The sequence below is a fragment of the Manis javanica genome, chromosome 4 (assembly GCF_040802235.1).
Source record: "Manis javanica isolate MJ-LG chromosome 4, MJ_LKY, whole genome shotgun sequence".
Lineage (NCBI taxonomy): Eukaryota > Metazoa > Chordata > Mammalia > Pholidota > Manidae > Manis > Manis javanica.
In genome coordinates, this window is record NC_133159.1 from 25,718,191 (window position 1) to 25,745,130 (window position 26,940).

Consider the following 26,940-nt stretch of genomic DNA (forward strand, 5'->3'; position numbering starts at 1 on the left):
CCTATCTATCCCATATATCCTTTCATTTCACCCACTTATTTTTCCATCCTAGCCATCCTTGCATTCATCCATCCCCCCTTAAAAATAGCTCATGCCTCTATTTATCCATCCCGAATGCCCGTCAATCCCATCTAGCTATCCATCCCTCCATCACCTACTGTCTACCCTTCCATCCATCCACTCATCCATCCTTTCGTCCATTCATCAGCTGCAATTCTTCAAACCACCCCATAATCTGGACCTGGTTATGCTTCCGGAGGTGAGGAAACTGGGGCCACAAAGGTCAAGTGACTTTATAAGGAAAAAAAGATTGACTGAAGCCCTTCCCTGAAGCCCACTAAGGTCTTTTTCACCCAGAGCTTATCTGAGGACCCGCAACAAGTCTTTATCCAAATTTCACTCTCCTCCTCTTCCTTTCATGCCCAGATTCCCCCACTGCTCTCTGTTCAGCTAAGACTTCTATGTACCAACAACAGCAAAATTATCATCAGGCTCAAAATATGCCTATACCTTGTAGCACCTATCTGGGACCCAGTGAACCCCATGTTCCTTTCCTTCCACCCCACCCACCACTTTGAACTCTAGTCTGGGGTAAAGCCTCAGCCATGATGCTTGTGCCCCTGACCCAGTTCACATCCTGGTCTTGCCTCGTCCAATGTGGCCTAAAACCCCTCACAATCCAGTGCCACTCAGCAAGGCTTCAAATGAAGATGTTCCTTTCAATTGGGAAGGCAAGCACCCTAATATTTAATAAACACCTACTACAAGGCAGGAACTACATTAGCAGGTACTTTCTATTTGACAACTGACTTCATCTCCACTGCGGTTCTCTGAGAGGTCAGGTAATTTGTCTGCAGTCACACAGCTGCTGAGAGGCAATACTAGAATCCAAACCCAAAAGGGACTCCAAAGATTTGGCTCTTTTCACTCTTACAAACTGCTAGGAAAAGGGCCATTTCCAAGCACACCCAGAGAGAAGAAATCAGAATAAGGGGAAAAAGACCTACTTCCTAACTGTTTTTCAAAGGAAGAAAAGAGTGATCATGTGAATTATAAGTTTTAGTCTGTAACTTATAGACTGAGTACTAACTCTGTGTCAGGTGCTGGCTGAAGGCTTTCTATATGTTATTTCCGTAAAAAGAAAGTAAAGCCACTTTGATGATCCTTCTGGGGTTCCCTCCACACACAATGGTTGAGCAGGTCCAGATCAAGGTTTCAAGGGTGTGAGGCATGAACTCTGCAAGGACTTAAATGACTGATATTCACCCTATTCACAAGTCTACCCAAAAGGAGGGATTCACATGTTTTTGCAAATACATAGGGATGCAAATCCTGCTATGACCAGCTTGCTTTACCTCCTTGGACCTCTGTTTTCTTCATCTGCAAAATGGGAATGATAGGAGTAATCATGTCTGCAGGACTGCCCTGGGACTGCAATTTGTTTCTTGATATAACTGTTTAACCTTCCTCTTATTGTTGGCTATTTAGTGCACTTCCATTTTTTTCCCTCTTAAAAATAATGCTATGCATCTTGCACATAAATAGATGACTGCAACACTGGTTATTTCTTCAGGGTAAAGTCTCTGAAGTGGAATACTGAGACCACATGTATGAATACTTTTAAGGCTGTTGATAATGTATTGCCAACTTGCTTTCCAAAAAGTTTGTAATAATTTACACTCTTACAGGCAGTTTATGGAAGTGCCCATCACACTGCACCCTTGCCAGCATATAGTGCTTTTCTTCTGGAACAATTTTTGTATTTCTTTTTGCATACACATTCACATATAATCTTGCATGAATACATAAGTATGATCTTATTATGCATATTGGGTTTCTAGTGTGATTTTACTTTTTGCTTCTCCTTTCTTCACTTGGCTTTCTCTCCCTCCCTCCCACCCTCACCCACCCATACTACCCACTGCCCCCCACACACCACTAGGTAACCTATATTAACATTCTCATTTTCATCTTTCCATGTTTTCATTCTTGCTCATAAAACCATATACAAACCTAAACTTACATACTCCCATGTACACATTTACATATATACTAGGGGCTTGACATTGTTTATCTTTTTTAAATTGGATCATATTATACACATTTCTCAGCACCTTGCTTTTCTCACTCAATAATAATGACGTTTCAATTAAATGAAGTAATGTCTACAGAGTACTTAGCATAGCGACTAGAGCACTGAGTATGTGTTATTTATTATCGCCGTTGTTATGAATTTTAAAAAACTGTCATCTCTTAATGCTGCGAGGCTCACGGACAAGGGCCTCCCTCAGACTTGTTCGGGAAAGAACAAGAACACACAAGATCACTATGGTTGCACACGTCACTTGCATCTTCCCTGCATCACCCTTCATATTAACGGAGAACCCACTATTGCCCAGGGACTGTCTGTGGTCCAGAGATAAGAATATCAAGCAAAGTGGCACGCAGCCCCTGCCCTCCTGAGGCTTACAGCCTGTAAGGGACAGTGATAATTATAAATTAATGACTCTGAGCAATGTATAATGATCAACTCGGATAAGCTACCCAAGGACAAGGCACACAATTCTGTAAGAATGAATTAGAATGTTGGTCCAGGAGGGCTTCTCTGAGGAAGTGACGTGAACAGAGATGGGATAGATGGGCCATGGTTAATAAGGTGGAAGGAGTCAAGGACACTCCAGACAGAGGAATCAGCACATGAGAAGGCCCAGAGGCAGGAGGGAGCATGGCCCTCTGAGGATCTAGTGGAAGGAGCAGGCTTGAGTGCAGGGTCTCTGAGCAAGGGCCTGGCTGCTTGCAGGCAGGCTGCCCAGTAAATGCCTAGAGAACACCTGCAGCCCTGCCAGGGGCCTAAATAGCAAGTTTCTCCCAGAGCTGCTGATCCCATCAGATTCAGCAGGCCCTGTCGCCTTGGCAACAGTGATCAAGTACCAGGCCAAGCCTAGGAAAGTGCTTCAGGTACAACAAGTCCTGCATTGTTACAAAGGCTTTATGAATTAGGGATTGCTGTTCTCCTTTTAAAGATGAAAAACTGAGGCCAAAGAGATTATCAAGTCTCTCATGAGACTAATACGCAGCAGGGCCAGGATTTAAGCCCAGGTATCTCTGAAGCTCCCACCTATGCTTCTGAGAATGTCCCAAAGCTGTTCTGTGGGCTCCTAAGTGATGATGTAATGGCCATCTCAAACGATGACGCTGAGATTTCCCTGCAGGGCTGGGATGGGAACCCAGATGGCTGGCTCCAGGGTCCACGCTTGCAATCCCTTCACTGGAAGTCGCTACTCCACCCCAGCCTCTCCAAGCTTGTTCCACAAGGTGCAGGCTCACTACATGGGACTTCCCTGCTCCCATCAACAGCTGGCCTTCTGAGGTCTGGGGGCTCTTCCTGGGATCAGCTCCCTCCCTCTCTGCCCCTGAAAATTGCCTGCTCCTCCTATACGTCCCACCTCACGTTCACCTCCCCCAACACTGACCCCAACCTGCCCACACACTGGAGCTGCCTGCTCTATCCTCTGTGCTTCCAGAGTCAGCGTTCTATCTATCCATTCATTCACCACCCAGCAAACAGTCCCTGAGCCCCTGCAATGTGTAGGACACTCCTCCAGGGATGAACATACCACAGAGAACACAACATACAGATGAGCTGCTCATCTCGTGGAATTCACTTGAAGCGACAGTAAAATGGGGAGAAAGTGCACGTGTAACATGTTGGGAGGCTAAAAGGACTGTGAGGAGACCTAACACAGAACTAGGGCCCCCCCACCCCCAAAGATGGGAGGTGAAGGGGCCTCTCCAAGGAGGTGACATCTGAGCAGGAGTTGCCACCTGGAAGCTGAGCCCACAACCTGTTTGAGAGTACCACAGAGGTGTGCCTGAGGAACCGCAGGGCAGCCCCTGGCTTGGAGCAGAGTAAGCCAAGTCAGCCGGCAGGTCTCCAGGGAGGCGGGGTCAGGAAAGAAACCAGGGGCAAGAAGGTGGATAAGACCTTGACTTATTTCTGAGTGTGCCAGGAGCCACAGGAGGGCCCCAGAGCAGGGAAATGAAGGCTCCCACTGACGCTGTTCAAAGCTCTCCAGGTGCTGGGCAGGCAAGAGAGGAAGGAAGGAAGGAAACTTCAAGGGAGCATCTGCAGGAGTCCAGGCAAAGGGGATGCTGGCTCGGGCTCCAGGGTTGCGATGGAGGCCCAGGAGGGGCTGGATCCTGGATATATTTTCAAGGCAGAGCCAACAGGGTTTGCTTGAGGCTTGATGGGGGAGGAAAGGAAGGATGGCTGCCAGATTTCTCCAAGCCCACATGTGCCCTCCGCCATGGGAACATGAGCTCCTCAAAGCAGGATAGCATGTGTCCACCCTGCCCAGAGCCAGGCCCAGTAATGTTTACTGAGGGCACGAGTCATGAAGGGTCCCTGAGCAGCTGCTCTGCACCTTAATTTAGCAGCTGTGTCCTTCAGGGAAGAGACAGAGGTCATTCTGTCCCAGCTGTCCCCTCAGCCTCCAAAGAGGTCCTAACCTTTCACATCTGATAGTCAGGAGTGAATGGCATGTGCATCCATAAACGTCCCTGGAGCCGAGACCCACGGTGGCTCCTCTCAGACACCCAGCCCTCAGGAGACAAGAGCCCTGAAGTTCAGCTGCGGGTCCCCTACAAGCCCAACGGCATCTAGACTTTGCAAGGCCCTGGTGAACCTGTCACCGTCTCTGTTCAAGACAGGCAGGATTGACTGACCCTTTGTACAGATGAGGAAACCAGCCTGGAAAGGGGCAGGAACGTGTGCAGGGAGAGGAGAATGGCCCCTTCTCTCCATTTGCTTGTGCAAAATTAGAGAGGAGGAAGGAAGCAATATTCTGCTCTGTAGCATGAGTTTGAGGGCACGCAGCCCTGGATTCTAATTGCGCTCTGACATATACCAAATGTGTGTGACATCACGAGCCTCAGTCTGCCCACCTGCTAATGCCAGCTAGCTTAAGGACTTGGAAGACTTACATCAGATGGTATACACAGAATGCTTGGCGCAGTGGCTCAAAGGAGGACTGCAGACATGAAGATAATGTTATCACTGTTATTATAGAACTAGCTTGTGATCAGTGCCAATGCTGGACTCTGTCTGGGATCCCGGGTTGTGTGCTGTGGTGGAAACAGCCGTGCAAACACTATCAAGAAACTCCACATGGGTGGTGTCCCAGCTCCGTCCCTTACCTGCTGTAGTGTCTTTGGGCAAGCCATCTTATTCATTCAAACCTCAGTTTCTAGTCCTATAAAACAGGTATATAACTATACAACCTATTTCAGCAGGGTCTTGTGGCCCAGCTCCTGGGGACAGTGATGTGCTCAATGTAGTCAAAATCAGAATCGGACAGGCACCCACCCAGACAACATATGTTCATCCCAGAGAAGCAGCCTCCTAGGTCATTATTACCAACAACAGCCACTAGGTGACGAAGTCGTGGTTTACTCTTCTGTCTTCCCCAGGCTGACTTCCGCTGGGCCCTGTTGACTCTACCTTCAAATTATATCCAGATGTCATCCCCAAATGCCCCTGGCTCGATTCCTTCCCTGTGATCCCATAACCTTCATCCCAGTCCCATGCTAAACTCTATTGTGATACTCACACTGCATTTATGTTATCTGTTTAATTATCTCTCTACCCCAGAGGTGATACATTAGACAGAATGAAAGCTTAGGGAGTGGGGTGGGGGTATAGATATTATGCATGTCATCAACCCTATACCCCACAACCCCACAGAGCGACCAGCACAGTGGGAACTCAATACAACTGGGTTGGATGGATGCATGGAAGGAAGGAAAGAAGGATGGGAGGGAAGGAAGGAGGGCGGAGAAAAGGAATAAATCTTGGCACTGCTGCTGCCTTACACTAGTAACTTTCTCTGTCATCCCTCACCTGCTCCTCTTCCATTCAATTTTGGTGCCTCATCTACAAAGCAAATGTATGGTGCCCGGCCCTTATCTGACATCAGTTTCTATCAAGGAGTTAACCAAGGAGAATCAAGTCTGACTCCAGGGCGGATGCATTTTAAACAGCAGTCCCACTTCCTAACAATTCACCAGGATGAAGCACATTCTCCATTTACTCTTCCAGGGGATAATGAAGGGAAAAGAAAAATGGACAATTTATTTTCCTATTTAAATATGTCACAGAGATAAGCGGCCAGATGATCAACATCTTAGTCAACACCTCCTCGCAGTCTGGGAAAAGGATCTGAGAAACCTTCCAGGCTGGCTTGCATACACAGCTGCACCTAAGGTGCCTGGGGCTCCCACCATTCCACCCTGAGGGGGTGGGGCAGGTCACGGCTGCCCCAGACACCCTCAACTGCAGGTGATGCCAACCTGCCAAGGCCCAGATCCACTGCAGCCGTGTAGGGGAGCACTGTGCCCCACTCCTGTCTCCACAGAGGGGGAGAGCTCCCATTGCATGCCCCAGAGGGCACAGTCTTGCAGGCACACGTGTTCCCAGTCTCTGACCCCTCACTCTCTCCTCATGCTGGGGGGTTAGGGAGGATGTGACTTGTCTAAAGAATGAGTTTGGGGGAAGAACTTGGCACATTCGGCTCAGCCCCACCCCACCCCAGCCTGGCACCTCCTGTCCAGTGGGCTTGGCCCCTGTGAGGGAGGCCCAAGGTTATCCCCTCGTGCCTGTGAATGGATGGCTAAGTCTCTCCCATTCAAGAATGATGTGTTACCAAGCCAATTTGGCCACATATCCAAAGCCACCTTCTCCAATCAGTTTTCTCAGTAATGAAGCTGACACTGGCCTCTCCATGGACTCCTCTTGTGTTTCTCACTCAGTTGGTTCCAAACTTGAGCGGGGAAGAAAGGCATGGTGGGGAGGATGCAGAAGAGGGACTGGATAAGATCAGTGTTCGCTACCCTATGGGTCTTCCAAGGCAGTAATGCGAATTTGTGAGCTATTTCAATATTTCAAAGAGCCTTACAGAAACTGCCTTTATCCACGATCAAAATGCACAAGACCAAATAAATGCCAAGTGTCTGCTCCAGGCTGGAACGACTCCTGGTCAGTGAGGTCACATGGCCCTTTGTCCATTCTGATGGGTGGGACAAAGCCATGGCCCTCCGGGGACTCCACAAGCTTGACAATTAAGGGATGTTGGTTTCCCCAACCCTTTGTTTACTGCATGAGAAAACTTTGGCCCCTTGGCAGGGCTTTCTGTCACTTTGAAAGGGGAAACTGCAGTGAAGTGAAGTGCCTCTGGAGGAACGAATGGAGGTAGTCTCAGCCTTAGACCCGGGGAAGAAGAATGAGTTCCAGGAAAATGCCTTTTCCCAGGGCCAAATATCAGAACCACCCCATTAGGAAAGTGAACATCTTACAGCCTCACCTCAGACAGTACCTGGGGGATAAAGAACGGCCAAGGCCCCAAGAAGGAGGAAGGGGGCTGGGGCTCTGGAGCAGAAGGGCCGAAAGGTAGAAAGAAGTGGCTGCCTACGTGCTTCCACACGCTGGGGTGGCTTTGCCCTTCCAGTCTGGGGCAAATCGGGAGGAAGCAGGCAAGTCCAGTGAACGCGTTGTGTTGGGCCCCCTGGCAGAGTCCCCCTCTCATTGTTGTGGGGTGGGAGGGATTTGGGGAGAGAATTGAGCAGCGCCAACAGATCCGAAAACATTTGGCAGTTACATAGGACTTTTAGGAATAAAAATGGGGAAAAGGATCCACGCGCCTCTTAATAAACGCAGTCTGGTAGAAAGAGTGCTTTGAAATATAGGTTTCCTGGGAGGAACTCAGGGAACAGGAGGACACGGCCATAACAAAGTTGGGCTGTTGAGGGAGGGAGAGACCCTTGGGGGGCTTGCCGCCCCCTGCCTGCCATGGCAGTCTGCACCCAGAGCATGGCAACCTCCCTAACCCCATGCGAGGGACGGCTCAGAGGGCAGTTTTGCCACCTGCCCCATCCTTCCTTACCATTCACTGAGCCATGTTTTACCCATGGGCAGGATCACAGCACTGAAAGGCAAAGCGTGTGCACCAGATGCCCCATCCTACCTAGAACTCGTGGGGTGGGTAGAGCAAGCCATTATTCTCATGCCAAGAGGTGGTTGGAAAAGGGGACCCCGAGTGTGCTCTGCAGACCCCACCCCAGCCCTAATTCTGCAGATGCTCCTGAGTGCTCAGTTCCCACGATTTATACTCACGGTGGGAGGTGGAAAGCCCCACGGGGCTCAGGCCTGAGCCATGTTCCCCACTATGATGTGCCAAAAGACCTGTGGCTTGATGGGTATCAGACACACGCCCCGCTATTAATAAATGAATCAGTACTTTCCCTTCCATTCAAGCAGCATTCTTTGTCCTTACACCCCCACCAATCAGAACCCCAGAAGGGAGAGGGTGTTAGGGACAGGTGTTAGCAGGTATCAGCTGAAACCCCTTCCAAAGCTCAGTTTTATCCTAAGAGCTTCTGGGTCTTTGCCCTTCCCTTATCCTTGTCTTGTCCTTCCCTCCCATCCCAGAGAGTAAAGCCACTCCCCTGTGTCTCTCTGACCCACACCTGCACCACCAACTGGAAAATGGTAAGACTGGAGGTGGGAAATCACAGTGTTGCCATTGCTATCGCCAGAGCGCTGGGTCCCACATGCCCTGGAGTAAAGGGCGAGGCCTGGGCCAGGGCAGCACGAGCAGGATGTGGGAAGGCCTGCAAGCTGTTTGGGAGGTACAGTCTGCAAGATCTGACCAGTGAGAGGGAATGGAATTCTAGGATGAGTCCCAGACTTCCAGCTTGGTTAGATGAAAGGCTAGTGAGGCAGCTCAGGAAGGGGGGACATAGAAGAGCTTGGGATGGGAAGATGGATGGCGGTGGGGACATGATATAGGTGACAATGGAAAGGAAGAATTTAGTTTGTGGCATGCTCAGTGTGGGGCCACAGACCATCTGGGTGGTGTGTGTGCATCAGTTCAGGGGCAAGGTCTTCACTGGAGACCTAAGCGGAGGACATGGAGATTATCAGCATTTGGAGAGTGTCCTAAAAGCCACACGATGGAATGAAATGGAGAATAAAAAAAGAGGAGGGCTAAGGCCAAAGACATGGGGGCACCAATATGAAAGCCAGCTTTAAGTGGGAGGGACTAATGAGCAGGGCCAGATGCTGGAGAGGGAGAAGGACAGATGGAAGGTCAAGAGGCAGGCTGTGGTCAGATCGAGAAAGGTCTAGAAGCCAAGAGAGATGCTTAGATTGGGAAATAGGAAGTCCTGTGGCGCCCTGGGCTGGAGCCCTTCCTGCGGCATGGGAGGGAGCCAGCCAGGTGACAGGCGCTGAGAAATGAGCTGGCAGACGGCCTACTAGGAAGCATGGCTGGGAGGGGAAGGAGACAGACGGGGTGACAGCCAAAAGGGGGTGCAGAGGCAAGGAAAGGGTGTTACTTAGTGTGTTTTAGGATGAAAGCACAGTGTGTTTAGGGGCTAAAAAAGGGAAGGAAACAAGGGGTGGTGGGGTTTGGGAAAAGGGGACTATGGGCACAGCATCCTCAGCGCCCCTCTACCCAAATTCAGAAGCAAGGTCCATGCTCTGTCTCCTTTAGTGCCTACCTTCCGGTGATGCAGGAAACAAGGTCATTCAGGAGGGTGAGTGGCTGAGGCTGCCCAGAGATGAGAATGGTTCCAAGACGGAGCCTGTGGTTAGAGTGGCACAGAACCGGGGCCAGGGTACACCAGGGATTGAGCTGAGTAGGAGAAGCTAGGAGGGGCTGGATGAAGAGGACAGAGAGGAGCAAAGTGGGGTCAGATTAACTTCTGGGTTCAAAGTCTGAGGCCTGTGCACATTGGGTGGGTCCAGATACTCACAAATCTACCCTTTATCACCCTACCTGACCCTCATCTCTCCAGACTGACCAGATACTTTTTCACTAAAGTGCTCATGCCTAACACCTCTCAAAATACTTTAACAATAGCTCTCAATTCAAAGATTCCAGCAACAAGAACATCTTCCTGAAACATAGGCTGACACAGAGCAGCTCTTTCCTCTGTATCAAAAATTTCGACCGCCCCCTTGCCTCAGCCTCTCAGCAATTCTTCCCATTGGGAAATCTGCCATAATCCGGTACAGCAACAGGCAAGGTTCACTGGGTCTCTGCTGCTCCAGAAAGCAGCTTCCAGGGTGTCCAGTTTGACCCGACAACCACTTGATGAGCATTCATTCACTCAACAAATGCAAAGTGAGCATCTACCACACTCCAGGCACAGTCTTAGGTGTTAGGGACACAGGGGTAAGTAGAGGGCCTCAAGGCCTTGTCAATGGGGCACTGACTTATGTAGAAAAGGGGGCAGGAGAGCTGTATGCTCAGAGCCAGGCACTTTGCACACATGGATCCTTACATGCACAACTGTGAAGTCAGGCATCTTACCTCATTTTACTAATGTTGCAGCTGAAGTCCAGAGTGAACTCAAGCCAGGATCTGCCCTGGGTTGACCTGACTCCAAAATCTGTGCTCAAAACATGCATCCCCTAGTGCTTCTTAGACTCTCTCAGGCACAGGAATCACCTGGGATCTTGCTAAAATGCAGATTCTGATTCAACAGGTGCAGCCTAAGAGGCTGCATCTCTGAGAAGTTTCCAGGCAGGCCCTTGGACTGGGCATTAGAAACCAAGGGCCTAGTGTTTCTCATATTCATCTCATCACCAAAATCTTCTCCTCCAGGGCACTCACTTATAGTCCCTACTTCACTTTCTGCAACCCAATAAATGTTTGGCTGAATGAATGAATGAATGAATAAATGCCATCCCTGGGCCTCCTAGTGTCTCTACTTCCTGCCTTAGCATCATTTGCATAACTGGTCTTTTGCTTTGGTTTCCCTACTGAGTCCCTGGCTCCTCACAGGGACTACAGACTCTAAATGTCCCTCCCCTGGGCTAGGGCCCCTCTCCTGGGGGCTGCTTCCGGTTCCGGCTAAGAAAATGCAGGGGCTGGAACCTGGACTCCTTGCTTGGCCCCACCCACAGGAGCTCCCGGCTGCCCTGACCCCACCTGGCTGACCCTGCCTTAACCTGCCTTCAGTGCCTGTCCTAAAATGCAGCTACCTCCCACCAACAGTCCTGAGGAAAATGGCATTTTAGCGCTTTGTGTCTGCTCTTCAGCAAGTATTAAATCTAGAATAAAGAGAGTTAGTACATGGAAGAAGTTGAGGATAAGACTCCCCTGAGCACCCTGATTTCTCATCTAACAAATAGGGGCTGCTGGAAGGACTTAGTGATTCAGGAGCTCCAAGCTGTCAAGCCAGCCCTTACCAGCAGACCTTTGTTAAGTGTTAAGCAGTTTAGAAATGCTAACACCTGCCTGCAGGGCTAGCGTGCTTCCCGTATCTGTTCTGGGGGGTACCTAATCTCAAGTGCATACATCTGGTCACCTCTGGAGTGCTGCAGCCTCTGGAAACAGGTCCTGGGCTCCACCACGTGGGGCTGAGATATAGGAGTGGGTGGAGGGAGCAGAAAGCCCTCCCTCTGTTCATTCTTGGATGCTGCCAAGACCGCGGTCAGAACAAGGTGAGCTCCTTAGAGCTCCACCCTCAGATCTGTGTACCCAAAAGGTTCCCAGACGGACTTAATGTGCATAAAAATAATAATAATAACAGGAACTTATTAATTAGAGATGCAGATGGCACACCCTGCTCCTAGATACTCAGATTCAACAGATTGGGGAGGGCCTGGGAACCTACATTTGTAACTGGGAAACCTGAGTACAGCAACTGTTAAGACTATGGGCCCTAGAATCAGACTAGGTTTACATTCAGCCTCTCTCTCCCGCTCCCTGTGTGGTCTTGGGCAAGTAACTTAATCTTCTTAAATCTCAGTTACCTCAACCACAAAATAACTGATTTCTTAGGCACATGCTCCTTAGCGTGTAGGAAGGTTTAAGGAGAGGAATGCATGACGCTCAGCGCAGGCCCAGAGTTCCATAAAGGACAGCTTCCAGCTTCCACAACTAAGATAATGGTGCTGATCTGTGCACGTGTTGGGTGGGATGGGGATGCAACCTTGACAACCCCAAAAGCAGCTTGCCGCTTTAAACTTTTGTCTAGGGCCTCTTACCCCCAACAGAGGCCTGCACACTCTTGGACAGCCTGCTTGCACCTCTGGGTAAAGCCTCCCCTGCCAGCCACACCCTTCCTCTATTATCTTAGAGTTCCCTGGACCTTTGCGAGCTTATAACTGTCCTTGGGAGATGGTGCCTGGTTTGAAATGGTATTTCTATCCGTGACCCCCAGCTGGGACCACTGCCCCCGGGACTCACTGAATGTTCAAATGATCCAGCCTACTGGTCCTAAGCAGATGGGAGCTGCCAGAGGCCTTAAACACCCTCCTATTGCACAACGCTGCTCAGCTGAAGCATGGCTAAATGAGAGCCCATAGAGAGGGCAGATCCTAGGTGAGGTGGGGGTGGAGACAACAAGGTCAAAGGGCAGGAAGAGGCTGAAATTGGGGGTAAGTCCAGGGGTGGGGAGGAGGATGATTCCATAATGCCGCAGGAGAGCCCTGTGGTCAGGGAAGCAACAGGACTGGGGAAGAGGAGGTAGCAGGAAAGGAATGGGGAGAGGGACAAGCAGGGAAGGAAGCGGGGAAGGAGACAGACAGAGAGACCAGCATGTTGAGGGCACACAGGATGGGGACACCGTAGAACAGAACAAGTCTCCCCACCCCATGGCATCTGAGATGCTCTTCTGCGTCATTCCTGAGTAGGTAGATTTCCTATTTTTATTTTCTTTCTGATGAAAGTCGCATGATGTTCTCACTGAAGCAGGATTAGCAGAACTGTGACTGACATCCACAACTTATGGCCTGGGTTTCATGGACGTCTGACAGTCCCATCAGAGGCTGACTCTCTGGGAAGGTGGGAACAGGGGAGAAGAAACTCAAGGAAAAGGATTCCCTCACTCCCTCCTTGCCAACCCCTCCTGGGGCTCCAAGTCCCACACCAAGATTGCCTTCCCCGGGGGTGCCCGGGCCCATACCCAGCCCTCACCATGACCTCAGTCCTTCAGAGAGCTGCGCCAGCCCACCCACCCACTCGGGCCACAGCCTTGCTCCCCGCCCTCCAGAATTATCACCCTTGTTCTGTTAGAGACCTTCATGTCACACTGAACTTCTTCCAGACCTTGACCTTGCCTTCCTTCCACTCAACCAGGAGGCTATGCAGACCCTTTCCACTGCTGGAATACTGCCCTCCTGTCCTCTTGACGTGCTCTTTGCTATCTATCCTCCAAGTTTCTGCTGAAACATCACTTGCTCTAGGAACCTTCTCTGACCCCTAGATCAGGATAACTACCCCCTTTTTTTCCTAACTGTGGCAAAATATACAGAACATAAAATTTATCATGTTAACCATTGTTAAGGGTACAGTTCAGTGGCATTAGGTACATCCACACTATTGTGCTACCATCCCCGCCACCCATCTCCAGAACTCTTCCATCTAGCAAAACTAAAACTGTACCCATGAAACAATAACAGGTACATCCACCCCCTCTCCCCCAGGCCCTGGAAACCCCCATTCTACTTTCTGTCTCTGTATTGGTCTACTCCAGGTAACTCATATAACTGGAATCATACAACATTTGTCCTTCTGTGACTGGTGTATTTCACTCAGCATAATGTCTTTGAAGTTCATCCATGTTGTAAAATGTAGCATTTCCTTTCTTTTTAAGGTTCAATAATATTCCATGGTAGGTCTATGCCTATATATACACACATTCATCCATCAATGGACACTTGGGTTGCTTTCATCTTCTGGATATTATGAATAATGCTGCTATGAATGTGGGTGTAGTTGCCTCTCTTATGTACCCTTGTCTATGAAACTTATTTATGTCCCCAGTATATCTGAGAGCTCAGGCACAGCACAGATCCATAATCAATGCCATGCTGAAGGACTGAGTAATCCTTCACGTTCTCTAAGAGTGGCACCCATCTAGAAATTAATTTGTACTTTAACAGATAACACAGGGCCTTGAGCCAAAACACAGACCTCCTGTAGGATTTAGGAGCCCCATATGGGCAAGAAGTCTCTGTAACTCCCCAAAACCTTCCATACAGGGAGCAAGCCCTGCAAGAGAGTAGACCCAGGTGGACCTGGGAACCTGCCCTGCCCCTAGCTCATCAATACCCCCATATGTCTCAACTTCTGTCTTTTGCAAAACATTGAGGGATCAGACTACATGAAAATGAAGCATCTCTTTCCAAAGAAAGGCACCATAAACAAAATAGAAGGAAGATTGGGACAAGTTAACTTGCATCCTCTAAAACTGACAAAGGGCAATATCTGTAATATAAAAGGTACTTTGCAAATCCAAAAAAAATTTCTAAATTGAGACTGGAAGTCCAATTTAAAAACAGGCAAAGAATATGAACAGGCAATTCACAAAAAGAGAAGCTCAAACTGCTAACAAGTACATAAGAGACATATTCAAACTTACTACTAATCAGAGAAATGCAAATTCAGACAATGAGATGACACTTTAAACTCACCAGAATGGTGAAAATTAGAAAGATGGATAATATTAAGTGTGGGTGATAATAGGAGGAGACAGAAACTCTTGACCACTTGGTGGAAATGTGTCTTGGCTCAACTTTTCTGGTAAATATTATGGCAGAACACTGGTAATTAACATATTAACTCAAGGATCCCAGTCTTCCTATGTAAGGCCCAGAGTTATTCTCACACAGGTTCCCAAGAGAGCATGGACAAGGATGTTCTTCAGAACTTTATGTGTGGCTGGGAGGAGATACAGACAAGCCAGGGGTCTATGCCCAGCGAATGGGTACACAGAATGTCAGAGATGCACAACTCATAATGCAATACAGCTGTTAGAAACCAGGGACTGGAAATACACAAGGAGCAGGGCTAGCTCTTTTAAATGCAAGGTTGAGTAAATAAAGTAAAAAACTGGATGAAATGTATAGTTCACTGTCATTTATGTAAATTAAGAATACATATACACACAAAAAACAACCCTACTTTATTAGGATCCATGCATATTTCAAGACAAATATCAACTGTATCAGAGGAATACATTACTGCTGGAAGAAGGCAACAATGCCTTGGGATTAGGGATAAAAGGAGGAAAAAATTTCAAATGAAGCAAGAGAAGAGCCTTGCATAGACACATGATCATAAAGTGTTATGGTCTGAGGGCAGAATCAACTCAATGTTATGCACCTGGGCTCAAAAAAGGAAGAAAAAACTGTGTCTTCCACATGACTCAGGGTAACTAACCTTGTAAGACTGCCCCCTTTCCATGTTTCTTAGAACAAAACATCACAGTAGACCTGAGTTCCAGTGGTTTCCTGAACACAGAGAATTTCATCTTGCTAGAGTTCAAAGGCATCAGTGCTGGTCTTGTCCCCTAGGTTGATGTGCAGTCAGAGTGAAGCCTGAGCAGTCACCTCTCCCAGACTGAGCTCACAGTGACACTGCCCAGGGTAGGTGGTGGTGTTGGGAGGAAGCAGTGACAGATGTCTGATGGGCAGAAATGGGATTTGGGTGTGTCCTCCATTTCAAGTTCTCAGGAGTAGCCATCAGGCCATAAAATGGATAAAATAGATCAGGGGTAAAAATGGATCAGAACCAGGACGCTCAGCAAGGCTACCTGCCTTCACTCACTACCCTGCACCTTAAAGCACAGCCAGGCAAAGCTGCCTGCAGAAGTAGTGAGCTCCACGTCCGTGGAAAGCCAAGCCAGCCTGGCCACTGGGCAGGATCTCCCATTGGATGGGGCTTTGATGAGCAACCTACTCTAATATCTCTGGATCCTTTCCATTTTGTGGATTAAAGAGCTTTCAAGCCCAGCATTACATAGACGTAGTGAGTAACATCATCCCCATTTTAAGATAAGGAAATGGAGGCCCAGGAAGATGAAATTACTCCCTCATAGTCACATACATCGTAGTGATACAACCTAGGCTGGAAGACTAGTTTCCTGACTCTTAAGCTGAATTTCAAGACATATATCAAATATATCAGAAAGTCTTCCTCCCAGCCATGGAGCTGCTGCGGGTCAACCCTTCTGGGGCTACACAAATGACAAGAGCCAGGAGGGCAGGGCCGCACAGGTCCGTGGGAGGAGGGCATGCCATTCTTGAGGTGGCTGTTTTCATGCTAGGAACATTTTCACACAGAAGGAAAGTAAATTGTTAAATTTTCACTACGTCCTCTGCACCAAGCAGTGTGCCAGAAGCCCAAACTTTGCCCAACCTTCACCCAATCTCTGGGCCTTTCTCCATACCTGATCCCCACCCCTGAAATGATGATGGAGGAAACAAAGAGGGTCAGTAGGTGGTCCCAGTGAGATCCAGGCTGGGGTGGAAAGCCAGGCAGCAACCCACAGACAAAGCTCCCGAGGCCCGAGTCAACAATACCACACTTGCTCATCCCAGAAAAGGCCATCAATCACTCCACACAAAATGCCTGTGTATTCTCTGATAATACACTTGTATCTCAAATGGGCTAAATTTCAAAGTCTCCACTTTCTCCCTTTAAAGCTACAATCATCACACTCACTTACTTTCATCCAAAACATAGATGTAGCCACTTAATAATGGAGTTTACTCTATTTCCTATTTGAAAATGTAAAAGATGGACACATCATTTTTTTTTTGAGGTTTCTGGATTATAATTGCACTTAATTGAGTATAAATTAGACATTAGCAGGGAGGGAGGCTATTTGTGCCAGAATATGAGCTGTATTTTCTGCTCTAGACCATATAGGAAATTCTCAAATAAATTTCTAAGTTATCTTGATGCTTTCAGTAATTTAACTATCCATACATTATTTCTAGCATCACAAGAGTTCTTTATAATGATGACCTTCAAGGATAGGACTGACATCCTCTTAGAGATCAATTCCATTTAAGATTTTCTGGCAATAAAGAAACAAATAGGTAGAAAGGAAAAGGCAATTTCCAGTGGGTAGACTCCCCAAAAGAGGAGGGCCACAGAGGCAAACCCCTACACCATCTAGGACTTGGCTTTCTGTGGGCACAGCCACCCCGCTAGCTCCAGCACAGACATGCTGGGCTTGACACAGGCTGCACTAGTGCTCCTGGCTTATTTGTCTGAGAGGGTTCATGGTGATGGTGCCACAGGATCCCCAGTCTGTGCCTGAAGAATGATCCTTGACAGCAGGACAGTGGAGCCTGCATCGTGTCAGGACCTGTGCCAGTGTGGAAGCGAGGGCTGACGGGGGGACTTTCTATCTGTTGGAAATTCACAGTTCAAGCAACTTAGAAACTGTTCCAGGGAGAAGAGGAAAATGCTACAATAATGCAAAGCAGATTAAGTTGTTTCTGGTGCCTTCCCTCATTTCCCATTTCCCCAGAGTGCCCACTCAATTGGCTACATAATCCCACCACATCTCCCAGGGTCCCATTCCCAATTCACCAAAGCCAAAGCACCCCAACATATCCTAACTCATACTGTCTCACCCCATCCCACCATGATCCGTTCACCTCCACCATACCCCAGTTGTCCCAGTCCACCTGAACTCTACCATCCCATCCTACCTCCTCCCATCCCAATCCATTCTAACTCATTTCTTCCCTACCCACACAATCCTATCCCAGTCAATCCCCTAAACACTCTATTGTCCACCCTCTCAATTCCACCCCAAACCACCATATTTCACTCAATCCTATTGTATTCTATTCTATCATCCATCCCAATACATCCCATCCCAATGCATCCCAATGCATCCCAATCCACTCTTGATCCCACCCCAACTCACTCCTTCCTACTTGATCTCAGTCTATGTTAAATTACCCTATTTCTCCAATTGCACCCCATCATATTCCATTTACATTTCCTGCTTGGCTCAAGTTCACATTTGTCATTGTATACAGAGACACTGCCATTCTTCATGTTATATGAAACTACATGAGAAAGCCAGAGGTTCTCACCCTCCCCCAAAGATTTAAGAGCTAAGTGTGTATTTGAGTGGGAGAAGAGAAGATACAGAATCTCATCTTTAAAGATAGTCCAATCCAGGGGGTTGAACTCTCAAGAGTCCATAAAGAAAATAAATATGAGTTTTCTTTATTTCTCTTGACTTATAAGAGCCAAGAAAAAGATCTAAGAACCACACCATCATTTTCAAGTTGAGAAACTTCCACATTGCACAGCCTACCCTATGCGTTCTGGAGATCCAATGGAGAGTCAAGTTCTATTCAAAGCCAGTGCATCCTGAGACAATGCCTCTGTGAGGCAGAGGACTCCACTTGTGAGTTCACCCAGATGTTCCTATTGTCCTGGAAAACCTCTGCAGCAGGCAGAGAGGAGGGTTGGGAGGCTATATCCCAATGTCAGTGGCATTCTCCATCCCCAAGGGAAACTAGAGGGTCCTCCCCCTCCATCCCCCTAGGAAGAGAAGTGGCCACATGGGTTGATGGGTTGGGTGAGTTGGTCACGTTCTAAGAGGTGTGCCTTCAGGGGGAGCAGCAAAATACAAAGACTTTTGCTGATGTATATAATGGTACCTTAGTGGCATCATGTTACCCTGTTTCTCTTGTATTCTGAGAAGCTGGTGCAGAAAGCAGCAGTCATAGCATCTAACATATACTGAATGCTGATGGCTCCAGCACTATGACAAATGCTTTCCATGAATTCAGAGGTTGAGCCCTGGAGTCAGGTAGCCCTGAGTTTCAGTCTTGCCTCCTTTACCTATCTGCTCTAAAACCTTGGCCAAATTGCTTAATTTCTGAGCTCATTCTCTTCCCATACAATATTCTAGTGCCTGGATTGCTGTGAGAATTGAACATTAATGTCTGTAAGACATTAAACCAGCACTTAATAAAGACGAGCCATCATTATTAGTATGCAGAAGAGCCTGGGCTGCCTTCCACTTGGGGACACCCCTTCACCTCTTCCCACACCTCCAACCTGGTGCTTTGGGAATGTCCAAAAGGGCAGCCTGAGGGGAAAGGAGACTTGGCTTCCAGAGACCCTGCCTGTGATCCTCTCAACAGGTGTTTATTGAGTGTCTGGTAGGTGCTGTGATCTGAGCTACAATTCTGTCTTTAGGGAATAAACACAGACATCACCTCATCAAATAAGACATTCCAGTATGTCCTGATGAGTTTCACCACAGGAACTGAGGGAGTTGTGGGAGCCCACAGCACAGAGTTCAGTCAACCTGGGTGTCTGGGACTAGAAGGAAACCAAGGATGACTTTGTGGTTGCCCCTGACCCCAGGAGCGGTGAGGGAGCTGGATGAACTGCTGCTTGAGTGGTTGGAAGTTTGAGCCTCAGGCCTCAAGAGCCAAAAGCAGCACAGTATTACGAAGGGGACAGCCAGTGGCAAGGGCAAGCAGCAGGGGAGAAGGATTCTGGGGGTGCAGCACCAGCTGGCCCTCCTCAGAAGTTAAGAGAACAGTGTGGTATGAGTAAGGGATTTGGAGTCAGGCAAACTAGGTTTAAACCCTGTCTCGGCTGTTGCCTTATTATGTGGATAAGTTGTGTGTTCTCTCTGATCCTATTTCTTTGTGCATAAAACAGGGATATAATATTGCCAAATGCACCGGGATGCCATGAGGGTGAATATGTACAAGTGCTGGGGACAGTGCCAGCACATGGTGGGGACTCAGTGAACATTTGCTATTAGTGTTCCCTTGGGTACCCAGACGGCTTTCTGAGTACAGTGGGTGGGAGAGGAAATGGAGAGGGCACACAGACCTCCTGGCTGGGTCCTTGGTCTCAGTGCACCTGTTTCTGCCCCACTTAATGGGCACATTTGATGAGGTGGGTATGTGCTGAGCCTGATTCCTCTAACCTCTGATTTCTAATTCTTCCCACATTGCAGGAATGACTTGTCCCTTTGCAGGTGGGGAACCCTGAGCCTTACAAGAGGTCTGAAGGTCAAGAAGGAACACCTGGCTCTGTTGAGCAACTGGATTCCCCTAATGCTATTGTGACAGTGATGCGCAAATAGAAGTAGATCAGACACGAGTCAACGTGATGCTGCCCACGCCACTTGCTGGACTCTTCTGGACAAACCCAAACCTTGCATTGTCCCATCTGGTTCTCCAGTATCCTTGCACATGATTCTAGCCTCACCTTCAACAAAGCCACACACTCACCAGCCCAAGATATAGTCAATATGGGGTGTTCTAGTCAACTTACTTTTTTTTAAACCATAAACCCACAGCTCAACTGCAAATGGAAAATTCGAATCCATACATTGTTGACTAAACAATTAAATGCCCTTCCTTTGGGAAGTGGGGGAAACTGTAAATTAAGGGCTCATGTTGCCAATCTGTGACACTTAGTTATGGGGGAAAAGCAACTGGGACCAGGTGTCTTTGTCATCTCAGGCTTCCTTGATCCCTAAAACTCTTGATTTAGCCTTATCAGTCCCTAGAAAACTGTCCAAGGGGGAAAAAAATTAAAAATCATCCTCTGATTTAGCAACCATCTACCAGGCACCATTTCTAATGCCAGTTCCTGAGCTGGGTGCCGGGGATAGGAAGAGAAGTAAAGCACTATCCCTGCCTTCAGGAAGCTCACTGTTCAACACATGAGGCAAAGAAATAAATACTTTGAATACAATTTAATTAGTATTGTCATCAAACGCTGGGTATGGTCAGGGCTCCAGACAACAAGAGACCTCTGAAAATAAGCACTTAGGAAGCAAGCAAAGCAGGGACAATTTTAAATTTGTTATTTGGTTTTTTTAAAGCAAAGAAGTGGGTTTGCTTTTTTTAAAGCAACAAAGTGGAAACATGGGGAAAATCAGAACTTTCTTAGAATTCCTTATAGTTTAATACTGGTTTTATTCTGAATTACTTATTAGGGGATGGAAGGCATTACACCTTTTCAGTGCTCAGGGCCTCTGAATCTGGACAAAAGTAGCTAGATTCCAGAACAACTGAGGGTGTGAAACTGACAGCCTCATGGCCTCCTGATAAGGAAGGAGTTGAGGATGATGCTAAGGTCTCTAGGCTGGGCAACTGGGAGGCTGCACGTACCACCAACCTGCACAGGGAATCCTGAGGGAAAGCACAGGAACAGAGAGCGCTGCAGAATCCATACTTACGAGGGGATAAGTGTTGCCATGAAAGACTGAGAGGGAACAGCCAAAAGATAATAGAACACAGCAAAGCATAGTGTCCCAGAAGCCCAAAGATGAGAAACTTTAGCAAGAGTATTCCAAAGTGTTCAAAGTCACAAGCAGTAAAGGAAGATCAACAGAGTAAGTATAATGGATTTGTCAGTTAGGGTGGTCATTGGTGAGCCTTCCTGGAGAGTTCCAGTCCTGGGGACAGAGTGCAGGGAATGAATGGTAGCAGAGAAAACTGGAGGCTCCTTTGAAGGGAGCTGACATGTCAAAGAAAAAGAGAGAAGGGATAGTAGCTAAAAGGTCAACTGGTCCAAGAAATTTGGTTAGCCTGTATTATGTTGAAGATAAAGCTGTTTATAGGCCAAGGGAAACATAAAGGACAGTGTCTGATCCATAGTAAAGAGAGGAGGTAACTGATGGGAGGCCTCTGAGGAGGCTAGGGGCGTTGGGGGGGGGAGTATGAGGCAGGGCACACTTCGAAGGCAAAGGTGGCTGACCAGGCTCCCTCCCTTTCCAATCCTTATATTCATTTTATCCAGCCATTACCGGGCCAAGAAAGGAGACTTTCAGTCCTGAGCATCTTTTAAAGCTAACCGTGTGAAGATAACTGAAAATGAATGTGCTTCCCCCTCTAATGTGCCAAATCTGCGATCATCTGTCACCAAATCCATTTCCAAATCTCCGCTGCTTGCAAGGCCAAACAGCAGATCCAAACGTGGGAAAGGCTTATAAAGAAATGCACTGGTCGCTCTGGAAGCCAGAGCGGCCCTGCCAGAGAGCAGTACCCCTCTGCCAGATCTTGTGCCACCACCACCCCAACTTCTCTCCTGACTGAAGAGCAGCAGGCCAGTGGCTCTCTGCAAGGCAGGATTCCAGCCCCGCTAAACGGCAGCAAACTCGGGTGAGTCGGCCTTTTTCCTTCCCCAGCGGCATGACATACCCAGGGGGTGGGGACAAATCTGGCCAAAAAACAGTTGGGGAATCTCCCCACAGCACAGCAGGGGCCACACCTGAGCAAACGTCCAAAGGCCCGACAGCCGGTTACTGAGGTTCCTTCACCTCCCATGTGGCAAGTCTGGGCGACCAGCGCAGCCACCCAGTGGGTGTGGGAGTGCTCGAGGCCGGAGCTCCAGGGCGCGCGCACCGCGGGCGCCCCTCTCTGGGTGTCGGTGGCTATGACTCTCAGGAAGACCTAAGGAAGTCCGGGCAAGAAGGGATGGGTGAGCTGGGGCTGGCTCGGTTCGCCCTCCCTAACATTCCCGACTAAGGAGCTGGCGACACGGTCTGCGGGAACGGGCTCACGGGATGCTGGATCCCAGAGCGGGCCAGAGAGCGCGCCAGCGAAGAGGCGCACTTACAAGAAAGAAGCCCTGAGGTGCTGGAGAAGCCGAAACCAAGCCTGTAGAGGCTCAATCGGTGGTTTAGAGAAGAAAAAAAAAAAAGAAAGCAACACGGCTGCAGGCCTGAGGTGTACTCAGTCCAGGCCTGGGCAGAGGGTGTTTCGGGTTTTCTCCCCCAGTGGGTGTGAGCCTCCAGGCTAACTGAAAATGCGGCCCCAGGCATCGCCCGTGCGACCCGTCTCCACCTCAGCACACGGAACTTCCTAGGCTGTGGCTAGAGCTGAGCCTCAGAGGGGTGGATAAAGTGGGAGGGCACGAGACGAATGCTCCCCGTCGGGGACTAGGTTCTCTCGAAGGTCCGCGAGCCTTCCTCAGTCTGTAAACTGCAACCAGACACCTGCGAAGTTCGGGATTCGCCGAACCCTCCAGGTCTGTCCCTCTCCCCGACTCGGACGCCGGTAGCAGATCCCGCCGTCCGCGCGGCTGCTGCCGCAGCCCCGGCGCTCGGCTGCAGCAGGGCGCGGGAAAGGGCACTTTGGCGCGGAGTGGGAACCGAGGGGAATGTGGCGGCGCGGAGCCTGGCGACGACACTCCCTCCGCCGCCCCCGGACCCAACCCCCACCCCCGCCTTCCAGTCTCTCAGCATCCTCTAGCCCCCACACCCGAGCCTTCCTGCAAAGCGAACGCGGGACCCCCGCCCTGGGCGCGCGCCCACCTGACCCGCCTCCTAGCCCAGAGAGCAGGAGGGGGGCACTTGGGGAGGGGTGGCGGCCGCAGTCTCCGGGCTGCTCCAGCGGGGGCGCGGGCTTCAGTCGCGAGGAAATGGGCGGGGGCAGGGAAGGGCAGACCTTGCAGACGCGGAAGTGGGGAGGGGGCGCGCCATTTCTCCCCAGCGCCCCGGACGGGTGTGCCAACCAGAATAGGGGGCGGGGGAAGCTCCAGGAAAGTTTATCGGGGAAAAGCCTGGTACCTTGGGGGCTGGGAGGCTGGAAAAACTGAAGCCACGGTCCGGGAGCCCCGAAACCCCGGGCGGGGATGCCTGTATCCCAAACCCCCATACCCGCTAGATCTGGCCAAGTTGCGGCTGGGGTTGAGGGTATTAAGGGATGGAGGTGAGGGCACGGTTGAGGTGGGGGGAGGATGGGGGCAGACTGAGGCGAGCACGAGCAGGAGGGTGGGCGACTGGGAGGGTGGAAGGTTAAGGGGGAGGACGGGGGAAGGGACAGGGACCGGGTCGGGGATGGATGAGCTCGGGTGGGGCGCGGCCGGACTTACCCGCGGCGGCCGAGGCGCTGAGCAGCCCCCAGCCCAGCAGCCACAGCAGCGGCGGCGGCGTTGGCGGAGGGAGGCCCCAGCGGCTCCCAGCGCCAGGCACGAGCGCCGAATTCCCGGCTTCACCGCGAGCCCTCCCCGCGGGGCAGCCGCAGCGCCCCTGCTCCTGTGCCCGCGAGCGCGGCATGGCGCAGCCGGCAGCGCCGAGGGAGAGGCTCCGCTCGCCGCCTAGGAGAAAGGAGGTCAGGAGAGCTCTGGAGCTTTTTTCTGCTCGGAAAAAAATCCCGGTACGCGGGAGCCCGAGCTTCTGCGGCTGGAATGAACCAAGTGTCCGCCCGGCCGGGGAGAGGCGCGCTGCGCTCTCGGAAATGACTCGCTCCAATCCCGCTTCGCGGGGTTCGCGCCAGGGGGTGGGGAGGGGGGTGAATTATCCCCGGATTAATCACTCCGGAGCAGCTTCTCCGCCGCTCCAAATGCTGCGGGTGGAGGCGCAGCAAAGGAAAAAATATTGGGGTGTGGGGGTTCTTCAGCGCCACCTCCACCTCCAGATAAACCACAAATTAAAGCTAAAGGGTTGTTTATTCTTGTTTGTTTTACAATTGACCAGTTTCTTTTAAGTTCAGTCCTCTCGTTTCCATTTATAAGATCATGCGTTAATCCACCCTCCATACACACACACACGCGCGCACGAACACACGGTGGTACAGGCAGACACGCACTCACATAGGCACACACACACGCCTCTTCCACGTTTGGAAACTGGAATACTGTCGGGGAAGAGGTAACCAAAGAAGGACGCGGTTCCCCAAGTCAAGGCTCTCACGACCAAATCTTGGGTGGTGGCTTTAAACTTGGAACCTAGAGCCAGGCGCGATGCTTAGAAGCCCCATTCGCAATAACCTCCTGCCGTCCGAGGCGAAGGGTGTCTGTGTAGACCCAGTGTTAAGAATGAAGGATGGGGGGTCATCTGGCCCTGTACTGTCCTACCCCTGCCCTAAGACAAAATCTCAGGATGGAGGAAAGAGTACCTGTGGACGCTGGGAGCTGGAGGGTTGGGGGTGGAAGGTTTAAGGGGGTGCAGGAGAGATTGGGTAGGAAGACCCTGCAAGAGTTATTGTACAATTTATCTTCAAAATAACCGGACCTCCCCCTCCCAGACATGGCCCCAAACAGGGTGAATTTCTCCCAGTGCCGTGAACCGCTTCCATCCTCCTCCCCCCTCCGTCCCCTGTCTGCGTTGCTGCCAGGCCCCAGGGACTCAGCGTCGGAACCTACCCGACCCCCCACCCCTATTCGGTCGCTGCCTCTGTCTGGTCTCCCTTAGGCTCCTCAGGCAGACGCGATGGCTCCTTCGCAGTCTACGGCCAAACTCTCTGCAAGAGGGAAGAGATGTGTGGCAGGGAGGCCAGAGGCGTCCGGAAGGAGCAAGGAGAACTTGGGGGGACAGTGGCAGGGGGCAGGGGGGTGGGCAGCTGGCGCGCCCCGCGGAAAGATATTTGCCCATTGAGCATCTCGTCCCACTTTGCCAGAGGCACCCGGGAGAGGCTGCCCTGGGGGCTTAGGGGGTTTGGCCAAGCCGGAGCTCTGATATCTGTTAAGACCAGGGACAGTGTCCTGCAGTCGGCGGAGCCTGGGAATGTCCCGGAAAAAGCATGGAAAGAGCTGTGGGGCTGCCAGACCTCGGGTGGGGAAGCTGGCAGGCAGGCCCAGTGCTGTGGTTGGTTGTCCTTGCTCCCCAAGAAAAACTTGCTCCCCAAAGCCATGATCTCCTTGATGCCTGCCTTTGTCCCCCACTCCAGGTTGTTCTGGTCTCCCTGCATGAGCTCATCCCACATCTGGGGGCCAGCCTGGTGGCCCTGGACTGGCGAGCTTCCTCAGAATCATTGGCCCCATCCCCACCCCCAACACGCTTGCTTTCTCGCCCCTCCCGATGCTGCCTCTCTGGGTGCCAAGAACCAAATGAAGCAGCCAGAACTCCACAGTGAAAGGCCTGCTTTATGTCCCCACGGCAGCCGGGAGGGGGCTTTTCACTTCTCATTGTCCAAGCCCAGCCCCCAAAAGGGCTCAGCCGGCCACGACTGCCCTAGGCCTTCCACCAGCCCTGGAGAGAAGGGGGGGACTGGCTGTGCAAATAGTGGGTGGTGGCCTTGGCAGGGGGAGGGGAGCTGAGGAGAGGCTTTCCCTGGGGTGGACTCGACTCCTAAGCTTGGACCTTTCCCCTCTCCTGCTGACTGGTTCTGCAGTGACAGGGGCTGGCAGAGATGCTCAGCCCTTCCCTGGAGCCCACAAAAAGAGAGTCTGCACTGCTCTGCAATTCTGGGGCTCCAAGCTATCAGACTTCCCCATCCTCTTCTCAGCCCCAGTACTTTGCTCTGTGACTGCAACCTGAAGCTGAGGTTTACCCCCAAACCCTTCCTGGCAAAAGGAACGTTTGCCAGGCTCTATAGGGGCTATGGAGGGCAGGGGCACCCTTTTTATCCCTGTAAATAGCCCATTTACTCATTTCATCCACCATCCGTCCCTCTCTCTGACTTATCTGGGTCCACATACAGTTACTGAGCCCTCCTGGGCTCTAGGCCCTGGGCCAGCCTGTGCTATGGGCAGTGCTGAGATGCAGTGTGTGGTCCATCTGGGGAGGATGGAAACCCACACACACCCCATACAGTCAGGCAGTGGTACAGAAGGGGCATGTTATGGAGGCACATCAAGACAGTGAGCTTTTCTTGGACTGGGGGATGGAATGGCTGATTTAAGGAGGGAAGTAGGATATTAGCTGGATCCTGAGGCCTGGATAGAGACTTGACAAGGTGAAGATTTACTCAACAAATACTGATTGAGCATCGTTACACACCAGACATTGTGGTAGATAATGAACATACACCCAAGTGAACAGTCCCTGGCTTGATGAAGGCAGGCAATAAACACAATAAATTTATATAAAGTCATTAATTAAGGATGCTATAAAAGAAAAGGTCTTGGAGTTATGAGAAAGAATACAGATGGGGGAAGCATACAATAGGTGGTCTGGGAGAGCCTCTCTGAGGTGGTGACCTTTGAAGGTGGGACCTAAAATTAAGCAAGATAGCCATGCAGTTGAGAAAAGGCCTTGGTACAGAGAGCATGGGCAAGGCCCTGTGAAAGGGAAGGGGACCTGGAAGAGGGTGGGGCTGGATCAAGGTGAGCAAGAGGTGACACCAGGAGATGAGGGAGGGGATGGGGCAGGAACCAGACCATGCAGGGTCTCATAGAGGATGGTGGGGAGTTC

The 26,940-nt window shown here is 50.3% G+C and overlaps 1 protein-coding gene across 5 annotated transcripts in view; it reads right to left on the reverse strand.

The window, feature by feature from the left end:
* The window catches only part of CSMD2 (CUB and Sushi multiple domains 2), a 600,037-nt gene extending 576,024 nt beyond the window's left edge, over positions 1 to 24,013 (reverse strand). For all 5 annotated transcript variants that reach the window (XM_073233614.1, XM_073233613.1, XM_037010709.2 and 2 more), the window contains exon 1: positions 23,679 to 24,013. In XM_073233614.1, the coding sequence (XP_073089715.1) occupies positions 23,679 to 23,862 (184 nt within the window). In that variant the 5' untranslated portion in view covers positions 23,863 to 24,013. The remainder of the gene's footprint in view (positions 1 to 23,678) is intronic.
* Positions 24,014 to 26,940: the final 2,927 nt, after the last annotated feature.